This window comes from Octodon degus, unplaced genomic scaffold, assembly GCF_000260255.1.
Source record: "Octodon degus isolate 3935 unplaced genomic scaffold, OctDeg1.0 scaffold00016, whole genome shotgun sequence".
Classification (NCBI taxonomy): domain Eukaryota; kingdom Metazoa; phylum Chordata; class Mammalia; order Rodentia; family Octodontidae; genus Octodon; species Octodon degus.
In genome coordinates, this window is record NW_004524592.1 from 6,335,424 (window position 1) to 6,359,009 (window position 23,586).

At 41.6% G+C, this 23,586-nt stretch overlaps 1 protein-coding gene across 1 annotated transcript in view; it reads left to right on the forward strand.

Annotated features, from left to right (window-relative positions):
- The window catches only part of Lancl1 (LanC like 1), a 38,930-nt gene extending 15,650 nt beyond the window's left edge, over positions 1-23,280 (forward strand). The window contains exons 3-9 of the mRNA XM_004626609.2: positions 8,396-8,603; positions 16,123-16,258; positions 16,939-17,085; positions 19,428-19,610; positions 21,322-21,498; positions 21,932-22,004; positions 22,570-23,280. Coding sequence (XP_004626666.1) covers positions 8,396-8,603; positions 16,123-16,258; positions 16,939-17,085; positions 19,428-19,610; positions 21,322-21,498; positions 21,932-22,004; positions 22,570-22,646 — 1,001 coding nt within the window. The 3' untranslated portion in view covers positions 22,647-23,280. The remainder of the gene's footprint in view (positions 1-8,395; positions 8,604-16,122; positions 16,259-16,938; positions 17,086-19,427; positions 19,611-21,321; positions 21,499-21,931; positions 22,005-22,569) is intronic.
- Positions 23,281-23,586: the final 306 nt, after the last annotated feature.

Genomic DNA, 23,586 nt, shown 5'->3' on the forward strand with positions numbered 1-23,586 from the left:
TCTGGCTGCTGTGCTCCACTTTTTTCTGCTGCAGCCATTAGAGTTGAACCCTTTGTGTCTCTCTGGCAAGATGTTCTGCTCCTGAATCATCTGGATCGGTCTTGCCTTTAGCCTCTTTGCAGGGAATTCTGCTGAAGGGTTCCTCGCTGGGCCTGCACTCTGGGTCAAATGAGGATCCGCGGGCCCCGGGTGGTCTCACTCACTCACCTGGCCCGCGCTCTGGGTCTATTCAGGATCCCGTGGCCCCGGTCAGTCTCACTTACTCCCCGGGCCTGCGCTTTGGGTCTATTCAGGATCCCGCGGCCACGGTCAGTCTCACTCACTTGCCGGGCCTGCGCTCTGGGTCTATACAGGATCCAGCGGCCCCGGTCAGTCTCACTCACTCACCCGACCTGTGCTCTGGGTCTATTCAGGATCTCCCAAGATCTTCTTGAGTGAATTATTATCAGTAGTCAAAAATCAATTGGTTGCTCTCACAGCTATTAATGAGTAGTATTGTAAATGGACAGCCTCAGTTCCTTTCACCAAAATCTTCTATAAAATGTATAGTACATTGAAGCTTAATGCATGGAGATGTTGATTCGGGTGCAGGCCAGCCCTAAGCACTGAGTTGTTTCTTGCCCACGACTCCTCCCAGTAGAAGTACAGGCATTCTTTCAGGATGTGCTCGCAGCATGTGCAGCAAGGGATACCTTTTGCTTATTTTGGTGCACTGTGAAGAACTGTTGGTGTCTATGTGTACATAGCACCACAGTGCAGAAAGCAGCAGTTGCAGGGCCCCCTCCCCCATAATCAGATAGCATGGTCACCTACGGGGTGGGCCTTGGCGGGACCATACCTGTGTGAACTCAGCAGAGGACTGAAGGCCGCTGGTCACTGGATGTTGGTGGGTTTTGCTCTAGGCGGGTGTGCCAGTCCCAGGGTAGAGGCAGAGAGAAAGACTGTAAGCACAAAACACTGGTAAGAATTGTTATAAAGAATTAAATGAGTAGATGAAGTGTTCTTATGTTAGAAATCAGCATTTTCTAGAACAGATTGCTTCCCTTGCAGATAACATAGCAAAAAAAGTTAAGTAACCCCAAGGGATGGCTCATCTCACTTGTCTGTAAGGCAAAAATGAGGGAAAGTGCTAGCTCTTATTTAACTTCACTTTTTCCTCACTCTTAACTATGATGATTCCTGGGAGAAATGATGATCAGCTCATACTCCAGCACGCACACGTACTCACAGAGGACTCTGGGGACTTTAGTCTTGAAGGCATGACCCAAGCTTTTGAAACCAGCTCACAAAGTTAATGAGGCTAAGATTGGCATATATTTCCTCTTTTCAAGTGCTACATAACATTTTAAGTAAGAAAATACACAGTGTAATCCTTAGAGTACTATTAGCTTGCACTCTAAATGCAAGTCATTACAGTGTTTCAAGATGCTATTCCTCTGATCTGCCAAATCTATAGGCTTTGGGCTCTGGCTCCAGCGTGCAGATCTTAGTTACTGCTGACACCAGATTTATTTGAAAGGACTCACTCTGGCCTGTAGTCTCCTCTTTGCAATTTGATCTCCTTATGAAGTAGCTGTACATCAGAGCCAGCATTTCAGTGTCTAATTTGAGCCTCTCACCCAGTGTCCTTCACCTTCAGAGAGGCACCTATCCCTCCCAGCCAGAGCTATTAGGGCAAGTGGGAGAAATCAAGGACACGGATCCATATAAGATTTATTAGAGCCCTTCTCAGTGACTGATAGAAAGCTTTGCTAGGAGTGCTACCTGCCAGTGTCATTTTACTCTAGGTCATCGTCAGTTACTAAGACAGGCTTGAAGCAAGTGTAGGGTTTAGATGTTGCTTGTGCATAAAGAGCAGGATGAGTATTGTGGCAGATAGAAGAAATAATAGGAAGCAGTGAAGATACATCTAAGCCATTTGAGTCTTAGAGACAACAGTAAGAGGGCTACCACTGTGTCATTTCATCCCAAAGCTTCAACATTTAGCACAGTGCCAGGTCCATACGTTAATTAGTGCTCAATAAGTATTTGTTGAATAGATGAACAAATGAACAAACAAATGAATGAAAAGTACCCTGCTGTTGCAACTCTAGGTACCACCATGCAAACTAAAAAAAGTTACTTTTAAGTTAGAGGCAGTGGGGAAAGGATGAGATGTGTCATATCGAATAGGATGTGTCACTTAATCCAACATGATTCATTTGAGATGTGAGCAGAAATCATAATGTGTAACATAGGCTATGTAGTTGCTGAAACAGACAAAAAGCAATTTATAGACCCAGTTGTAAAGGGGCTTCCTCTTTGTCACCCCCAGGCTTTAGCTAAACAGAGCATTGGGACAGCCAAAGGTACCCATGGTCACATGGGAAACAGGAAATAGGTGAAGTGATGGAGGCTAAAGACAGAGCAGATCTTCAGAAAGATGATCAGGCAGGTTGCATTTTTCTAACCTCATGGTTCAGAGGAAAAAGATAAAGGTGGGAACATGGAAAGAGGTATGCCATTCCCACTGTGTTCTGTCCCTTTGGGCCAAAAGTCAAGAGTTAGGACAATAACTTAACACTCATTGAGGTTCCCAGTCTGATGGAGTTGGGTTGTACTAAGTTGTACAACCCAACTCCAAGCCAGGGACTATGCTGTGGGATTAGCACAATTCCCTGTAATTCTGTAGCTAGTGTCATTTCCCTGTCACAAATAGAGCTCAGTCACAGCAAGATTTGGGATGTAGGTTAAAATCACACAGCTCGTAAGTGACAGAGGCAGGCTCAATACCAGTGTGAAGAGCCTGTGCTCTTAATAACTGCTGTGCTAAAAGATGTATCACCACTGTGAAGGTCTGTAACAGTCTGCACAACAAGGCTAAGAGGAGTCGGAAGGTGGCATTTCCAGAGCAGTTGACTGCAGGGACCTGGCGGCAGGAGGAAAGTATAGTATCTCTGCCACCCCTTTTATTTTTTAAATATCCTTTTCTTTGTTGTGCAGTTCAGCTCTGAAATAGACAAAAGCTATATTTGGAGTGCTTTTTTGCCTTTCTTTTCCACTTACTTGTTAGGGATAATATTAAATTGAAGGGACAAAGTCATGACTAGTTTCCCATCAGATTATCTGTATTTAAATCACCAGAATATTTGGAAATGCAGCTGCTTGTGATGCTTAGCTTTACTATGATAACAGGACAGATGTCCTGGTCCTGCCAGAAAAGAATGTTAATACTGCCCTAATGACAGCTGTAATGTTGTGGATGAAGCAGAAATGCACAAGCCCAATTATTCCCACATACGATTGAAACAGTTCTTTTAACATAGGAAAGGCAGGCAATCAAACCTTACTGGGTTAGTCAGAAAAAACTTCCACATTTTATATCCTAGATCAGAAAGGAAGAAAACGTAGTAATTGATAGTGAACTTCTAAAGTTTCAACTCAGGAGCAATTTATTTAAACTTAGACTGTAACACTCCATTGCCCCTCCTTTAGGAATTGTCTGTCTTTCAGAATTACTGGGCATTGACCTGGCCATGATTTTTCTTACCAGAGCACATGAGAAGAATCTGTGAAAAAAACCTGATATATAAAGAATTAGCCTTGCAGCGCTGAAATACCAGGGCAGAGGTTGATACACTGTGGTAGACTGGTTAGAAAATAAATGAAAAAATGTTGAGTAATTTCTAGAAGACCAAATTACAGAAAAGTGTTTTGAGAGAGTAATTTATCTGTGGAGAATGTTTTCATCATCTCCACACTTTTGAGACACAGCAAGGTCTTGATTGGTCAAGATGAATAGGACTAATGATCTCTCAGAAATTCAAAGGCTTGGTATTAATTATTTCCCAACAGCTGGCTGTATTTATAGTACTGCTGGGGATAAGTAGCTGAGTAAGGAAATTGTGGATTTAGCAGTGTCCCTAAACAGTTTACCCTCCCTTCTCAGAATAGTAGCTGTAGAAGGAAGGAGAACAGAACAATGTGCCCCAGAACTTTCCTACTGAAAGCCTGGACAGATGCCATTACGTAGAGTCTTACTGGTCCTTCTGGTATATTTTTTCTCTTGATTAGTTGCTAACATTTCAAAACCAGGAGAAGCCTAGGGTGTACTTTGAGGCTGTGCCAGACTTGCTGAACTTCTTATATAGAACGACAGCCATCAAGCCTTCAGGACAGTCCCATTGATAGAACATTCTGCAGTGATAGAAACGTCACTGTGATATACACTATAAGAGCCACTAGCCACATGTGGCTATTGAACATTTCAGATGTGCCTGTGGAACTGAGAAACTGAATTCTAAATTTTGTCTACTTGTAATTACATTTCTATAGGTTCTGGTGATTAGAGACTGTAACACTACTGCAGTTCTAAAGCAATTGGGCAGGCTCCAGAAGTCCAAGCTGGTAGTAATAGGTGCCTCGCTTTCTTCTGGCCTCTCACACCTCAGACAATGTGGTAGTTTCATTTTGTTTTGTTTTAATGAAAAGCAGAAACCATTTGCATAGTCTTTTAGTGCAACTGCTTTGGAAATGCACTAGAATCATTTACTACTTCAGTTAACACAGAGTTAAAATAGTGTTTAATGACATTAAGATTCATGGGGAAATAAATGCCTAATTATATTTTGCATTGTGTATTTCTCACTATATTCCTATTGTGGATTATTGTCTTTTTAAAACTATGTTCATATGTCTTAAGTAATATGTGAGCAAATCTCATGCAATAGTAAAATTCTACAGAAGGCCTTAATTTTCATAGCTTAGCACTAGTCACCATCAAGTAAGCCGACTAAAAAACAGAACAGTATTTAACTTAATTTTTATATTAATGAAAATGTCTAAGTTAGCTAGATTCAAAATGAAAGGCTTTTAAAAATAAAATGATGATAAAATAATTTTTAAATGATAAAATTAGGGAAATTTTGGGGTATTTTTTACAATTAAATGAGATTAAAGTTAAATCTCATTTAATTATTTTATGATCTAGAATAAAAAACTGAAAGAAAGCCTATCTCCATTGTCCTACTTCTTTCTTAACAAAAGTATACAAGGAGATTTTACCTGATACTCAGGCTAAATTCCAAGAGTGCACTTAACTAAAATTGGATTTTGGCCACATTTTAAAGAAGTAGTATCTGCTGTGCTGAAAGGAAAAAAATATTCAAAAGGTGAAGCACTGCATCATTCTGTACCAGGCCTTGTAACCAGTAGAGGGGGTTGTTACCCTAGAAGTGATTTTTTTTTTTTTTTCTTATCGTATTAAACGTCTTTATAGACCTGAATCATCTTTGGGGATGGGTTTACACATGGACACTACCAACCTCCAACACTGACCTGGCCCTGGCAGAGGCGTTGCCTTTTTAATAGATGGTGGCATTGTCCCCTGGCTGTTGAAGCTGGACGTTCAGAGCCATCATGATGTCTTCCCTTCCCTCGTTCCCTCCCAGGTGCTGTTGATGTTTCCTTCAGCAAGCACCTCGCAAGTTCAGGTACCCTGTATCTCTCCTGTACCCACCTGCCCTGTGTCTCATTGGTGATCCCAAACCTGATTCTAACTGCGCCTCCTGCACTTGTTCCAACCTTGCAGTGTACCTACAGCAAACTTCCCCGAAGTCAGTGCTGTCCTCTTCCCGTGTTAACATGGCGTGTTAAAAGTGAAAAAATCTTCAGCTCACCTAGAGACACTGGTATAGCTTCTGCTGCTTCTCTAGCTTTGAAGAAAGCTGTGTTCTTTAGGATTAAAATTGGTGACAGATAATAGAAGTAGAGACTGAAGTCACTCAAAGTGGTTACCTCCAAGAATAAGGGATGGGGTGAGGAAAGAGATTGGTATTTTGCATGGTAAATCTCACAGTACTGTGTGACTTTCCATGAAGAATTTACCTTCATAAGAGTGACATTTCACAAAGCTTTTTAAACTGTTGGTGGGACCAAGTCTATGAGTACATATGTAAGGTCCGGATATGTTTTCCCTTAGGAAAATTTAAGAGCACTTATAGCTATGCCTTTATTCCTTATATGGCAGCTATCTTTGGAGTCTTTGAAATTTTTTTTTTAAGGCGTGTGTGTGTGTGTGTGTGTGTGTGTGTGCGCGCGCACGCACGCATGCACAGGGTCTCACAACAGAGCTCAGACTCATAATGATCCTCTTGATTTTTGCCTTCCTAGTGCTGGGATTATAGGCATGCACCATCACACCTGGACTGGGTCTCCCTCACTATGCAGCTCGGACTCATAGTGATCATCCTTTTTTCAGTCCTCCCCAGCAGTACCATGCCTGGTCTCGGTGGCCAGCTCAGTGCATCAGCATGGCATTTGGTGCCAACCCTGGTCCCTGCCCTTGCCTAAGCAGGTGCTTAGTCCACTGAGCTATCTCACCGGCCCTGAGTCTTTGATATTTTATGAAGGTGATGTTATATATGTGAATATTGTCAAGAGTTGGAGGATCATAAGGGTCAAATTTAAAACATTTGGCCATAGGCTGTGAATGTCATTTTTTTATTATTCAAATACATAGAGTCAAAAATTATTGGTAAGTCATAACATACTTTTTTTGTTGACCCAGACTCATTTGTAAGTATATGAAGGAAGTTTTTCTAATCAGCAGCAGCATTGGTCCTTTAGTCTTTTGTCCATGGGTGCTTTGACAGGGCAGGTAGATGATGCCAACTGTGGCCTGCAAATGGCTCTAATTCAAGCACAGCACCGAGGCCCAGAACGGAAAGGGGTAGGAGACCTGAGGGCTAGAATTGGGGAATTTGGAGAGAATAAAAATAATAATATTAATATAGAGAAAAGAATGAATGAAATATTGTAAAATAGGAAAAAGAACCTTTCGTATGTAATTACGACTGTAAACCTTAATAGGTTTTATTTGTTAAATATGTCAGCCACCAGGAATTGTTGATCATGAGAGACAAAGGTCTGAAAAGGAAAACAATCGCTGGGCTTGTATTTAAGCACATTTTATTTTCTCAGTGCTCAGTCGTATCATTATGTGGCCCTAGTGCTTACATGACTTAATTAGGGGCATTCAGGCAGCAGCTGGAATAGGAGGACAAAACGAAAGGTAACAGTTTAAATGGATTGCCAGCAGTTGCGTGATATGGGTGGAGATGAAGCCTGTTAAGGACCTAATTCTGGAAGAAGCTCTTGACACTGATCATTTGTGAAAAAGAGATTTTTTTCTCTTACCCGCCTACGTGGTTTCTGTACATTTGTCTGCAAACGTTTAAAGTCAGTACATCTGATCATCAGCTTGTGGAATTACTAACACCGAGGCACTTTGAATGTGCAGACAAGGTTATTAACTTTGGCAGGAAATGAAAATTTGGCCTTAATATACATGTGAAATTGAATTGTCTGTAGCACAAAGCTTTTGAGATTACCCATGCAAAATGAGAAAACTATCTAAATTTAAAATTGTCCTCAGTACAGTGAAAAGTAATTTTGCAGACTGCATTTTTACTGCATTGAAATCTGTGAAGAGATTGGTTCTATTAATTTAGATTTAAACAGAGGCTCTGTGTCTTCTAAAAATGGCAAATGAGATGGAAAATGTATTTTAAGGGGGTAAAAAGATTTTCTGAAAATGCTGCAGGCAGCCTAAGTCCCTGCTCCGCATCTCTGAGTCTGTTTTAAAACCAGTTGGCTTTGGAGGGAAGGCACTATCTCCCCATGACAGGCGCTGAGAACAAGGACATGTGGACAGCACCTCGGGTACATGGAGCAGGCTTCAAGAGGAGGAGGACCAGGGGAGTGCGACGCAGTGTGGAAGTCATCCACCGCTTCCACACTGCAGTTAGCACAGTAGCTGGGTCCTTGAGAGAGGAAAAAAATTAAAGGGGAATTGAATGCATTTTCTCATATGTCAAATAGCTGTCTTATAATCCCTGCCTAGAAGAATATTAGGGAATTGGATTTGGTTATATGAATGACCTTCTCACATAAATACTTGTCTTTTGCATAAAGAGAAATTGAGTTTTTCATTACCTGCTCTGAATTTATTTAGAGCACAAGGATAAAACATTTATTAACCATAAGTTATCAGTCATTAAATTGAGTATTACTTAGGATCATCATTAGTTTCATCACCTGTCATTTAGCTATCAAGTATAATACATTAACCAGAACAGAATAAAGGCAACTAATCAATTTGTACCTCTCTATTGCCCAAATCTATGTCCTTATTCTTGAAGTGTGGCAATTGTGTGGGACCCGAGGACAAGTTAGAAATTTACCCGTTCTTGGTTCTCTGCCACTGGGCAATAGAACCAAGCCAAGCACTAGAGTCATGTGAACTTCCAGATAGTTTACTTATTTTCTGTAGCTTATCAAAAACACCCACACTGCTGAGTAAGCAAAACAGTATAGTCAGCCACCCTTTGCTCATTGCTTGCTTCCCGCCTCCCAGGCATCGCTGTGCTGTACTTACACCTCCACGATGTGTTTGGGGACCCTGCCTATCTGCAGATGGCACAGGGCTACGTGAAGCAGAGCCTGAACTGCCTGAGCAGGCGCTCCATCACCTTCCTGTGTGGGGACGCGGGCCCCCTGGCGGTGGCCGCTGTGCTGCACCACAAGATGAACAACGAGAAGCAGGCAGAGGACTGCATCACAAGGTACTCGCCTTTCTCCTGAGGGTTGTCTCCTGGACGTCATTGCACATTCTGGTCTTGTAACAAAGGACATTCTAGTTAGTTTATTTTTCTTTCAGCAGATAAATTGTACTCCTGCACTGCATAAATTCTCATGTTAGTCTTTTGAATTCTAAATTTGCTTGCCTTGAAAGTCTGTACATGGGCTTTTGGGCTCCCAGTTAGTGTGCTAACACTGACAGGTGCACAGTTGCAACTTGAGCAGTGTTCTAATTAGTGATTATCCCTGAACTATTTTTTTTTAAATTTCCACTATTATAAATTACTGTTACAATGGCATTTCCACCACAAGTTTAGCTTGGTGAGGGTCTCCCTTAGTCTTACATCATTAGTCCTCCATATGTAAAAGTTTATATCCACAGATCCAGCCAAACATAGATCAGAAGTACTAGAGGAAAGAAGTTATTTGTACTGGCCATGTACAGAATTTCTTCCACGTTATTATTCCCTAAACAATACAACAACTATTTACATGTTATAAGGAGTAGACTAAGTAGATCAGAAATAATTTATAGTATATGGGAGAATGTGCGTAGGTTATATGTTTAAACATTTTATATCAGAGGCTGGAGCATCCCCAGATTTCGATGTCTTCTGAGAGTCCTGGAGCCACTGGTCATGGATGCTGAGGGAGCCATTTTGTCAGCAGGCTTTTGGGACATTGTAAGATAGCATTGTGTTATATCTGAAAAGGAATCATCTATCTTATGCCTATGCAAATTCTCCCTCATCTCCCAATTTTTTCCCATACAGTCACTATATTTTCTTAATGTTAGTTGATTTTTTTCCACTGGAAATTATAACATGGTTACAATGCACTACCTGTAATAATTTATGAATCATATTAAATCAGCCCCTGAATTCACATATTTTTTTACATATCACTATGCTGTGTCCATCACAGGCTATACATCATGTAGTACAATTTAAATTTTTTAAAAAACATTAGTATAGATAGGAGGAAAAAATTATGAACATTCCACTTCAGGGCTGGGAACTTTTTAATATAAAATCTGTCACCACACTTGACCGAAAGGACAGGTAATATAAAACATTGATTTCCTCCAAAGTTTAAAGTGTTTCACCCATAGAGTTGACGTGCATCTGACCAACCAGTGCAGATACTGTTCTGTACTCAAGTATAAAAAGCAGAAACTACCTTTTTAATTTTTTTGCACGGCCAGTTTCAAGCTGTTAGCCACATGAGGTCCACAAGATAGTCTCATTCCGTGAACCACTCTCAACTACCATCAAATTCAATTGTAGTGATCCCGATGACTTATGTATACATTTTCACTCTTTCCCAAAATACATACAGGCAAATAATGATAGACTGCAAATAGATGTTCAGTGAGAACACAGTGTTCAGGCAGATTGGGGGTTGCATTCAAGCTCTGGCTGCTCAGAGGCCTCAGCAGCTGTGCACCATGTTCTGCAGTGCTATGGAGCGGCACCTGCCAAGCTTGCTCGTGTGCACAACCCTCCGCCCGCATCCTCAGGGGCTCTGTGCAGAAACTTTCTTTGGGAAATGGTCATGTATTAATATTATTATTGTTGTTTTTTAAATTAAAATACTCTGCAGTGTAAGCCGAAATTCTTTTTAGGATACTTTGTTACTAAAGATATTTTCCTCATATCTTTTTAAAGTTTGTTATTATATTTCAAAAGTATTTTCTTCATAGCCAATAGGCTTGTTGAAGTTAAAAATTAGAATATAGATATATGACAGAAAAATATGCTGTGAATGGCCAGGTAACATTTGACTTTTAAGATTTTTGAAGTTCATGGCAGAAAGAAAAAAGGAATTATTTATAAAATTATAGCCCTTGCTTCATTCTTAATATCTTCCGTCTTAGTGGAAAAATATAAAATACTTTTTTATTCCATTTCAGGAAATATAAAATTATTTTACATCACCAGGCACTCGCTAACCCTACTGCTTTTCCTTTTCCCAGCGTTGCCCCTTCGTATCCCACCCTGGGGTCCACCTGTACTTGCCCTTTTGGCTATGGTCTCTGTTGTGCTTCACTGCCCAGGACACATTCCCACTGGGCTTCCCTATGTTGTCTTCATATAATGACCTTTCAGAATCATCATTTTGAGTTTTAGAGTCCAAAAAGGCCTTTAAAATTATCCAAAGCCTAAAGCCTAGGAACTGAAATCCAGAGAAGGTAGTGTTTGCCTTGGAAAGCGATTCTTAGCCCTCAACCCCTGGGAACTTTTAAGCTTACAGCCATAGACAAAACCCCCGGATTATGTTCGGTGTAGAGCGAGGACGTGCACTTCTCATGGGGGAGAAGGGGTTCCCAACTCCCCAAAAGGAGTATGTCTCTGTCCTGTTGACATTATCCTGCAGATGGCCTCAGAGGGCTGGTGGATGACAGTGTACAGAGCTGGTTCTTTCTTCTCCCTGACATACATCGTGTCTTTGCCCTTCCTGCTGCACAGAGATGTTAGTGGCACAGAAACAAACAGAGAGCTGTGCCTGTTTTGTACTCAATTAGGTGACCAGAGTAACATATGTAGTACTTTGGGGCCAGTACTTAGAATGATGAAGAACTTTGGCTTTCTGGACAGGAAATGTGTGGCCTCTGTCCTTTGTGGTGTGAAAAGGATTTTTTTTTTTAAACTTTAAAAATCTTTTGACATAGTACAAGTCCCAAAAAATAATAATAAACACTCCCAACAGCACCCCAGGGAAATATTGTTAGGAATGGAACAGAACTATACTAATTTTAAATGTCTTTATTCTTTGCTCAGTAACATTTCAGTGACTTGTTTATCTCTTCTAAAGATTGGTTGCTATAAATATCAGCACATCAAAACAAATAAATGGAGCAACAGTGCTATTCTTGTGGATTTGAGTTTCTTCAAACCTATAGCCATGTGACTTATGAATGCTGTCACGTACTTACTTTATCTTAAAAATGTAGCATGCAGTTCAAGCATTAACAAATCCTATTAGTAATCTTTAGACCCAATTAAGCTTTAGTAATTTGAATTCAAATCCAGAAAAATAAAAGACTTCTCTTATTACCTAAGTTTTATTCTTGTAATAAGATGCTGGCTCTGAGCAGTACCTTATTTTTAGTATCTGAAAGATACTTGCTACCTACTGTGAAGGGGACAAGAGCCCATGAGTTTGGTTGCAAGATACAGATATATATGTGGGTTGCTATTTTTGTATTGCCACCTGGTGGTAGCAATTAAAGGAACGGGGTTTTCTTAAAAAAAAAAAAAAAAAAAAAAAAAAAAAGTGGTTCAAGCATTTTATTTTGCTATCGTGTCATTGCAATATTTGTTCTAGTAATACTTCCTTAAGTAGTAGGATTTTTTTTGGCTAGCTCAGGCTGCCTTAAGGGTGCAGCTTTGGAGCTGGGATTGAACTGTGGTCCCCTGCTCCTGACTTGAGGTTGCCCAAGCAGCCGCTTTAAACAACCGAGCTAACCCACAAGCCACCTTAAGTAGTATTTGCCTAAAAACTAAACAAATTTTATTTTTGAATAGTTCTTTCAATTTTATTTCCTCTGCAAAAGTAAATCCAGAAGTGTTTTTTATATTTGAGTTCTATACATTGGGTATATTTAGGTTAAAACTAGACAATGGGTTCTTATCTGAATTTAGACATTAATATTTTTATTACAACAGTTGAGTTTTCATCAAGTAAACAGATTTGTTTTCCTGCGCTCACAGTGTTAATTGATTCCCTATTTTGTGTGACGAAAAAAATTATAATTTTCTTAATAAATATTTTTCAGAGCCGGCCTAATAGCTCAGCGGATTAAAGCACCTGCAAGCAGGCACAGGGCCTGGGGGTTCCATCCCCATGCCTGCCATGCTGGCCCCAACCCTGGGGCGCACAGAGAGGGCAATTGAGACTGGACGTGGTGGCATGCGCCTGTAATCCCAGCACTTGGGAGGCTGTAAACAGGAAAATCACCACAAGTCCAAACTAGTAGTGAGACCCTGAACACCCTGTAAACCCTTCCCTAAAATACAGGATTTTTTTTTTTTCCAGTTCTTTTAAAAAATTAAGAGCTATAAGACTAGGGAGATAGCTCAGCAGTCTAAGCACCTGCCTTAAAAATGCAAGGACTCAGGTTCGATTCCTGGTACTATAGTGCCGGCCCTGCCCCAGGCCCACCAAGCAGGCCTCTGAAACGACATGGTGGCACATGCCTGTAATCCCAGCGCTGGGGAGGCTCAAACAGGAGTATCCCTATGAGTCCAAGCTACATAGCAAGACACTGTACCGCTGGCTGGGGATGTAGCTCAGTGGTAGATTTCTTATATAGCTTACAGAAGGTCCTGGGATTGACACACATCACCACACACACACACACACACGCACGTGGGGATATTTTCTGTGTGTGTGTGTGTGTGTGTGTGTATCCCACAATTCTACCACTTGTATTGCCCTATACATAGTGAACAAAAGTCAAATAAGCTATTACATGAAAATAAAAATCTGAACATAGTGACCCTATTCTTAAAATAATCTCTGTTTCATGTGAGTTTATTTCCTATATTATAAAAGAAAAATCATGAACCAGTATTTGCATGCTTCTCCAATTTGAGATGCTGCCATTTGTTAAGGTATAATATGAAGGGGCCGGCCAAATAGCTCACTGGATTAAAGCACCTGCAAGCAGGCAGTAGGGCCCGAGTTCAATCTCCAGGTCTGCCATGCTGGTCCCGCCCCCAGGGTACACTGAGATGGTGATTGAGATAGGGAGTGGTGGTGTGTGCCTGTAATCCCAGCCTTTGGGTGGCTGTAAACAGACAGATCACTGCAAGTCCAATCTCGAGTCCAGTCTCATAGTGAGACCCTAAACACCCTGTAGACTCTTCCCTAAAATACGAAAAAAAAAAAGGTATAATATGAAAGAAAAAGTTTTAAATTTTTCAGTAACTATCACTAGCCCTGCTATTTTAAATCCATCTTTCTGGGGAATTCTTTTCAGCCCTATTTAATAACCCGGAACTGGGGATTGAACTCAGGACCTTGTGCTTGCCAGGCAAGCATTTATTCTACTGAGCCATCTCCCCAGACCCCCTGTTCCATAACTGAGCTATTTTCAGTCACTGAAATCGGCTCACTTTGTTGCTGAAACATGTCCTTTTTGTTTGAAACATTAAATGCTGTCCTTTTCCTATAATTTATGAAAATAGTAGGTAGGGGGATTTGTGTAGGCCTGGTGATAGTCTGCTGTCAGATTTTAGTTTGCTTGGGTATCTTTTGTTCTTGCATTAGGAATGGTGGGCATCTCCACAGATCAGCAGTGGGATTCTGTATGTAACCCCTCGGCTGTACACTGACCTGTTCTGCCATGTAGACAGGCCTTAGAAAGAAGACCCACATATGTGCAGTGCCCTACCACCCAGTCCTCAAGGCCTGCTGAGATCCTGGCTATTGAAGGATGAGAAAGCCTCTGCCACCACCACACCTCCAGCCTGTGACTGCTACTCATCCCATCAGTGAAAGCCACTTTCTGAGCATTTTTTACTAGGCTTACTAACCGGTGTGCTAGTGTAGGCTTTGCTATAGAGCACCTCTGAATGTTCATTCCTGGTAAGTGTTTCAAGTGTAATGAACCACCTCATAGTCATGATTTCTGATACTTAAGTGCTAATTGGTCGTCTCTAATTGGTGTGTAAAATAAATTTAGATGGCACAAGGCACAGCACATTGTTTCTAGCTACTTTAAAATTAAGTTTTGGGCCGGGGAAATAGCTCAGTAGAGTAAATGTTTGCCTGGCAAGCACAGGGTCCTGAGTTCAATCCCCAGTAACACTAAATAAATAAATTTTTTCCACAGGCAGCAGATAGCAGAATCTTAATTCAGAAGGGCTGTTCATTTTATAAATGTGAAGCCGTTTGAACAGAGATTAACATGTTGAGTGTCACTGACCACCAGATGAATTGGTTTTCCAGAAGTTCCCTGTTTCTTTTTTTACTGATACCATTTTGTCAGATTTTATCAAAACTTTAAATGTTTTAATAACTTAAATGGGATCACAGTGAACTATTGTAGGCTGTTGTAGGGAAGATTAAGCTGCACTTTCAAAATTTAGTGAGATAAATAATCTAAAATAGCAAGGTAGGAGCCGGGGAGATGGCTCAGTGGAATAACTGCTTCCCTGGCAAGCGCAAGGGCCTGAGTTTAATCCCCAGTTCCTCCAAAAACAAATGAATAAATAAACAAAATAGCAAGAACATTTTTTCTGTCTATCAGCATATCACATAACCCACACACGCTCAGAGAAAAAGATTCATTCACAGATTTCAAATGCCCAAATGTGGTTTCTTTTCCATATTTGTTCTTTATTCTCTCCTGCTCTCTGAAGCCCTGGGACTTTCCTCTTTGTTCCTTTGTCGGGGAAGCTGGGACTTGGGTTGCCCTGCCCTGCCCTGCCCTGCCCCACCTTACCCCACCCCATACATCCCATGCCTGCTTCTAGAGCCAGGTGATTTGGAGCAGAGACAGATGAAGCAGTGAGGTTCCCCTCCTTCCTCAAGCCATAACTCTTCAGATCTGTGTGAAACGTACCCTCCTTCAGAGTTTTGACTACTTTGAGTTCCCTTGACGATACTGCTTATGGCCTGGGGCAGAAGAGAATAGACAGGGTGGGGTGTTTTCTTTTTTGTCATTAAGAGACCTGAAGCTATCCTTCAGGGACTCTATTGGCCTCCCTCTTGCCCAGGTTTAGGTTTTACCTATATAGTACTGAGTTAGGCCAGTGGAAAATACAGTAAATGGACTCATTTGGTGGTTCTTCACATTCTGGTCTTTCCCGTTCTGCCTGCTACTTGTAGAATTTTGACATAGCTGCTTCAGAGATGTGCAGGTAGGGCTACACTGAGTCGGAAAGGTGGGCGGGAGTGAGCTCAAAAGCTAAACGGAGTCTGTCAGTAGAGAGTGAGAGTCCTCTATGACAGTATGGTGGCTGTGAAGACGCATCATCAAGTAGCAAGTTGGAGAGTGTGTGGGGATACAGCAAGTAAACAGAGTTGCTTTTGAAGGCAAGAACCAGAAGGCTGCCACCTTTGTGCCACTACATGAGTTATTGGTTGGGTAGGTTAGGCTGCTGGATGGACACTTCCCATAGGGCTGATAACACATTAAGAAATTAACCAAGGAAGGAAACCAATGACAGGTGGTGAGTGTTTCTTTCTGTGAAAAATTGTCCTTGAGAGTTGATTTAGTCCTTTCTTCTGGGTTTTAAGTGCTACAGCCAGCAGTTGTTTGTTTCTCTGACCCCAGCTGCTTAAGTACTAATCTTAGGACTTTCTCTGTGAGGAATGAGGCAGAGACTTTGGGTAGCCATAGCCACACACTTGTGTTTCTTCCTTCACCAAGCTTCCTTTATCAGCTCCACTGTGAAAGAAAAGTTCATAGAGGACTTACCTTTGGATGCTGAGTTTTCATACATGTATGTCAATCCCTTTCAGATTATCTTAGACATATATTTCTATTCCTAGGCTGATTCACCTAAATAAGATCGATCCCCATGCTCCGAATGAAATGCTATATGGACGAATTGGCTATATCTATGCTCTTCTTTTTGTCAATAAAAACTTTGGAATGGAAAAGATTCCTCAAAGCCATATTCAGCAGGTACTGTAGTTTTGTGTAGAGTATGTTTAGAATCCCAGTACCTTATCCTCTACCTAAACTATGGTCTTTGTTTTTGCAGTTATCATATACCGGGTATGGATAGTAAGGCAATGTATGTTGACCTATAGAGGTCAGGCACAACCAGAGGACCAGCAGCATCCAGTACTACTGCAAGCACTGTGGGGAGGGACTTGGGGTCGGAACTTGCTCCACTTGAGAGACCCTCTCAGTGGACGAATGGGCCAGATTTCACCTCCCAGGTGCAGATGCCTCCTCCTGTGTCCAGAGGTGTTTATGTTTCCATTTATTTTGAGTTTTTGAGACAGGGTTGGTTGCACTGTGTATTTCAGGCTGGCCTTGAACTGACTGGGTAGCCCAGGTTGGCCTCAAAATAATGGAGATCCTTGTGCCTGAGCCTCTGGAGTGCTGGGATTACAGGCATGTGCACCACGCCTAGCTGTGTTTTAATAGGTGAACTCTTGCAAACACCAGTGCAGAGTTCGGGATCTGGCTGCCCAGTCACTTGTCTGAAGCAGAAGTGTACTGCCCTCTTCCAGCCAGAAGATGGTATTTAATTTGGTATCAATTCTTTGGTGCTTCTTACTGAAAAACTTCTTTGCTTCCACCCAGGAGTTTTTATCTTAACTACCTTATTATTTTGGTTGACTTTCTCCCTACAGATTTGTGAAACAGTTTTAACCTCTGGAGAAAATCTAGCTAGAAAGAGAAACTTCACGTCAAAGTCTCCACTGATGTATGAATGGTACCAGGAATATTACGTAGGGGCTGCGCACGGCCTGGCAGGAATTTATTACTACCTGATGCAGGTAAGGGGTGCAGACAGTGAGACCAAAGTGTGCTTCCTAGCAGCCGTCCTGGCCTAGAGCGGAAGACAGGTCCTGCAGCAGCGCTTTATCCTCTGCCGACCGCCGTATCGTACTTTTAACTGCTTGACCTACACAGAGATGAGTTGGCCCGTCTGCATTCTGAAGTGTGTCGACATGAAAGGCAGCACTGCTTCACAATGTGTGATTTGCCTGTTACCTCACGTGCCTACTCAGTGCTACTTGTACAAGCTATTTTGACCCATAACACTATATGAAGTACACTTTTCCTCTTCTCTTCCAACAAGTTCCTCGAGTTAAGAGTGTTATTCTGTGCTGTGCAGTACAACTCACTGAAACAAAATCAATAGAAAACAAATGAGCACATGTTGCCTGGGGCTCACATAACAAAGCTGAGGAGATGTTTTAGCGAATGTTGTGGGTTGTCCCTGAAGACAGCTGAATGTACTGTGCCCAGCCGTTCTGTTCTTAGGTTTTGATAATACTGAGAGACATCAATCAAAGTGAAATAAACTGAGGACAAGTAGAACTCACTGCAACAAAAAACCTGACTTATCAGTGGCAGCAGGACTGTCACCCTCACATGGCCAAAGCACAGTGTGGCATAAAGCTTCACGTTAATATGTCAGTCATGACGGCTTGGGTGTGCATGTTACCTGTTAGCATCAGCAGGCCTTCCTTCTACCTATAACTAGTAATGACAGCTTAAAAAAAAGAGCTAAAAAAACTCAAATTATTAATCCTTTGGAATGCAAAGTCACACCTGGATGGTTGGTGGCAATCCAAAGACAGCTGTATTCTGAACTCAACTAGGAGTAAACTTAAATTCCCTTATTTTTCTGGTACATTCCCTTGGGAGCTCTCTGTTTCCCAGAGTATATGTAGATCCCTAAAAATTTTGAGGAAAGGAGAGTTTGTGTCTTCTGAAGTTCAAGGTGAGCTAGAAGCATGCACATCAGTGACTGGATGGCCGTGTTGACCTTTATTTAAAACAGATACTGGAGGAGACATCCTCCATTCTGCCTCTTTTTGTTAGCTGTAATAAGATACCTGAAAAGCCAAGTATTGATTTTTCCCTTTGCAGAGTATTACACATTTGAACTGATTTAGTGTGAAAGTCCACTCTAGCATATGCCTCGTACCAACCCAAAGTAAGCCACTATTATCTTAGGCCATGTTGGATTGCCCTTGCAAGATTCCCCATTCTACTCTCACACTTTAAGTGGAGCTGCAACACTGTTCTTTATGTAAACAACAGTGTCCCCGGGAGGACTCAGTGCACACACAGAATCTTGTGAAAACTTGGTGTCTTTCTGTTCCCAGCACCTCCTCCTGCCTGTGCATCACACCCCTGCCCACCACTCACCTTCACGTCCCCCACCCACTGCTCACTGCATAGCTTGGTATTTGTTATTTAAAGAGTGAGCAATGCACTGAATTAGGAAGGAAAGAGAGGAAGGAAGAATTTATATCAAAAATGGCAGCTCATATGCCCTACGTCAGTGTGTCCTGTAAATCTGAACATCATGCAGACTCATCCTGTGTGGAGATTGGTTTTAAATCTTCTGCAGAAAGATTTGATCTAAAATCATGCTACAGTTTGACATTAGATTCCAGGTGTCCTTTTCTATTGAAAACATCACTTACCACTTCTTTAAATGTAGTAACGGAAGTTTGCTTGGCTATCGTGCCATTATGCCCTGAAAACATGATTTAGGAATTGAAATTTTAGGAGACATTCTCAAGCATTGAATTGGAAAAGTTATTATATATATAAAAGTAACAAATATTGAAAATTAATGCACAGAGAAGGCCCTGAGTTAACTGATGGCCCAATTTAATTTGTTCCATTACTTAAAAATTATAAAGTAAAATCAGGGCTGGCCAAATAGCTCAGCAGATCAAAGCACCTGCTTAGGCAGATGCAGGGGCGGGGAGCTCCATCCCTTGGCCTGCAGTGCCAGCCCTGCCCCAGGGCACTCTGAGCAGGCTATGGAGACTGGTTGTGATTGACATGGGCGTGGTGGTGCACGCCTATAATCCCAGCACTTGGGAGGCTGTAAACAGGAGGATCACTACGAGTCTGATCTCCTCAGTGAGACCCCGTACACCCTGTCCTAAATACAAAAAAAATTAAATTAAAATTAAAAATAAAGTAAAATCACAAAATATTAATCACAAAGATGTTGGGATAGGTGAAAAAAACTTAGGTGAAATCCAGGCTTTTTAATGACTTTTTGGTTCATGAGATTTTTGTTTGTTTAAAATTTACACTGCATCCTATGAAGCTTTATTCACTAATAATAATTCTTTCTCATTTTTAGCCCAGCCTTCAAGTGAGCCAAGCGAAGTTACATAGTGTGGTCAAGCCCAGTGTGGACTTCGTCTGCCAGCTGAAATTCCCCTCTGGCAATTACCCTCCCTGTCTTGAAGATAATCGAGATCTCCTTGTGCACTGGTGCCACGGTGCCCCTGGGGTAATCTACATGCTTACCCAGGCCTATAAGGTACTGCGTGTTTTCTCATTTAAAAGAAAAAAACTAGAAAACATAACAAAAAAAATAGACCTTAGATTACTTTGCTATGTGGTGTTAAGATTCATTCCCTTAGTATCCATTGTATATTAGCAGACATTCTGTCATAGAGCAGATGACTTCATGATAGGTAGAGTAACAGCATGTGTGGTACAGCCGAGTGAATCAGACCTCAGTGAAGAGTAGAGCCTTCATTGCTGGTGGGGCAGGAAATGGTGTGGCTACTGTGGAAAACAGTTGGTGGTCGCTCAGAACATTAAACATTCAAGTACTGTATAATCTGCAGCTAACAGTTCCACTCATAGAGCTGTACCACAGAAACTAAAAACAGGAATTCAAACAGATAGATGTGTGCCGATATTCCTAATAGGTCCTTGCTAAGCTAAAAGATAGCAATCTCTCGAGTATCCATCAACAGAGAGAGGCACAGAAAAAGAAAACATGACGTACACATGATGTGGAATTTATTTAGTCCTAAAAAGGAATGAAATGCAAATACATAGCACAACTCACGCACTTTGAAAGCATAGTGAGAAAAGTAAGCCAGGCACAGAAGGAGACACACACTATGACTGCACTTGCACCAGGGTGGCCACTACGAAGTGTCAAGAGGAACAGATGCACAGAGGAGGAAACCAGGCTTCCCAGGCTCGAGTATGTGCAGTTTCTTTTGGGAATGATAGGGGTCTTGTACATAGGCAGGAATGATGGGCACACAGCATTGTGAATGTAATTAATGCCACTGGATTGTATGTTTAAAACTTGTTCACATGGTAACTTTTATGACACATACATTTTATTACAATATAAAAAAATACAGATCACTTCTAAAAAGTTTGCTGTAGCAGAACTGTAACCAAGATCGGAAAGGTCCTTAACTGAAAAAAAGGAAAAGCCAAGGTATTGGTGACCACTGGTGCCACACTAATGAATTACAAATCTCTAAATAAACACTGACATCTCATAACTAAGCCTTACTGTATCAAATTCACTTCAGAAAGTTAAATATAGGGCTGGGGAGATAGCTCAGTGGAATAAGCACTTACCTGGCAAAAGGTCCTGAGTTCAATCCCCAGTACCACAAAAAAAAAAAGTTAAGTATACAGGGAAAAAGTTTTAAACTGCCTTGTACTGTTTTTAAGGATACTTCATTCTCAATGAGATACTAACATCTACTCAGAGTATTTCTTACATTTTTGATCAATACATGAAAGGCAACAAACAATTATAAAGGGTTATCTTTTTCTAACAAAGCCTAGCGCTTCAGAATCAATTTGTATGTTAACAACTGACACTTTCTTCTCTGATCTATAAAGAAACGTCCTGCGGACAAAGGCTCTCCTAGTTACCAAAAGCAGTTCGCGTGTGTGTGTGCTCCCTGGAGAGTGGCTAATGATAAGAGCAAGTTCTGGGTGGAAGCTTCACCATGGACTTGCACACACACAGGTGCAAAGTTCTGTAGACAAGGTCGCACCTGATTATTTACAGTTGCAAAGCTAACCCACTTTAATGATCTGGCACTGTTGATAGTACACCGCTGTCTCTTGCCAAAATCCCTACCTTTGATTGCAAAGCTGCCTCTTTCTCTTCTACTTCCCCATCTCTTTTTGTAGCAGGAAGGGATAGCAACAGGACTTGCTTTTATATCCTTGAAATGAAACCTGTGTCCCTCTCTACTCTTCAGGTGTTCCGAGAGGAGAAGTACCTCAGCGATGCCTACCAGTGTGCCGACGTGATCTGGCAGTATGGCTTGCTGAAGAAGGGCTATGGGCTGTGCCACGGTGCTGCCGGGAACGCCTACGCCTTCCTGTCGCTCTACAACCTCACGCAGGACAGGAAGTACCTGTACAGGGCCTGTAAGGTAGGCGTGAGGCTGCCAGCAGCAAAGCAGTGCCTCAGGAGGTTCAGGAGAGGACTGTAGTTCATTTGATTCCATGAATTTAGTTTTTAAGACATGAGTTTACAGGTAACAGGCCTATTCTTTAAGAAAAGCCTTCAAAATCTAATGGACCATAATTCTGCTCAACAGTATTTATGGAAGAAAAAAAAAATAAAGATGTAGGGTGATTGGTGTTCCTTTCTTGAGTAACTGGCAATGCCTGGCTCAAGCAGTGCATTAAATCCCTCCCACTATGTGCTCTTCCTGTAGAGTGAACCTTCCGTTTCTGGGCATTCATCCATCTTCTCTGACTCCATAGTATTGTAGTTCCCAGAGTAGTCCTTAAAGACCATCTCTGTCAGCTGCTAGAGTCTCAAGAAATCACTCCAGCAATTTAACCTGGTTTTATTTCCAGTTTGCTGAATGGTGCTTGGACTACGGAGAGCATGGGTGCAGGACCCCGGATACCCCTTTCTCCCTCTTCGAAGGTATTTTTCACACATTATTTGTTATCTTAGCAGCTACTTTCCTGCTTGCTAGTTAATGCATTTGAATTTCAGTTGTAGCAACAAATTAATTTTATAGTCATTACTTAGACTGATTCTTTATTTCACAGTATGACAGGTCAGGATTAAAAATCAGCATATGTCACAGCAGACTGAATACTTGTAGTCTCAGTAGTAACTGTCGTGTAGAGAGCTGGGCATGTGCTGAGCACTTTGCAGACGCCATTGCAAATCATTTCAGCCACACCGTCAGGCATTACCCTCTTGCCTCCCAGATGAGCAAGCAGTGCCCTGGCCACGGTGCTCACTGTGGTACATGACAGCCAGTGATGGGGCCTCACCTGGCTTCGTTCTCTTCTCTCTTACCAGGATTAAAAGCTTGAGCACTCAGTGGGATCTCACCCAGCCTCCAACCACAAAGTGCGTAGCTGCACATTTCTGCGTCCTTTAAGCCACAGGCATTACTACTGTAATGTTGATCTGAAAAGTGGAGTTGCTCCCTGGAATGGAATCATTTGGTGCAGTAACTTTCGCCCCTCTCTTTCAGGAATGGCAGGAACAATATACTTCCTGGCGGACCTGCTCGTGCCCCCCAAAGCCAAGTTCCCTGCATTTGAACTGTGAGAGGAATGCGCGGCTCGCACTTGGACCTTTTGCGTGTCCACACTGCTATACTGGAGCTACCTTTCACAGACACATAAATTCCAGTCCTGCACTCGATTTAGTTGATTTCTTTTTTTTTTTTTTCCACTATTTGTGTTAGTTCAGTTTTTTTTTATTGTTTATGTTTATGTATTCAAAAGTATGCAGGGAAGTCTTAACTTTTGAGTTCTGATTGGAAAGATGGGTGATGAGTACAATATTTTGAGGTCATTTATGTATATTTCAGAACTTGGAGGAAATACTCTTATTTAAATTGATAAATATAAGCATTTACTTCTATTCTAAATATGTTTAAAAGAAGCTAAGCATAGATAAGTAAACTTAAATATGTGATTGCTGCTGAATATTGCCTTCCAGCCTCTGTACAGTGTTCTTCCTCTAATAGGAAGGCAGCTTTATGGCTTGCTTTTCTCTCTGTGGTTGATCATGGAAGGGGACAAAAGTAACACTGCTTCCAGGAGAAAATTTGCTAGAGTTGTAAACTGGACTCAGGACCTTAATATAATTTTTCAAATTCCTGTTGCTTGCCTCTTCGTCAGAGAAGCATCCAGAAGCTTCTGGATGCCAGCGCGTTTTAATAAAAAATTAAAACATATGACGGTTCTCATGAACATTCTGACTTAAAGGGTAGTTCAAGACAAGCTAATATTGACATATTGTTGTTTTCTCTGAAATAATCGCATGTAGTTTTGAACTGTTTGCTCAAATGTATTCTGTTGCTCCGCGGTATTCCCATGGTCAGGACGCAGGGGTTCTGGGTGAGTGTGGTGATGGCAGACCCTCTTCTGCCCTGTTTGCAGAGCTTGTGAACTTGGACTGGGGTTTCCTTCTCAGCGACTCTGCTTCATGGCAGAGTCGGCTATATAGTGAGAACCACTTGCTCATCTGTAAATTTACTTAA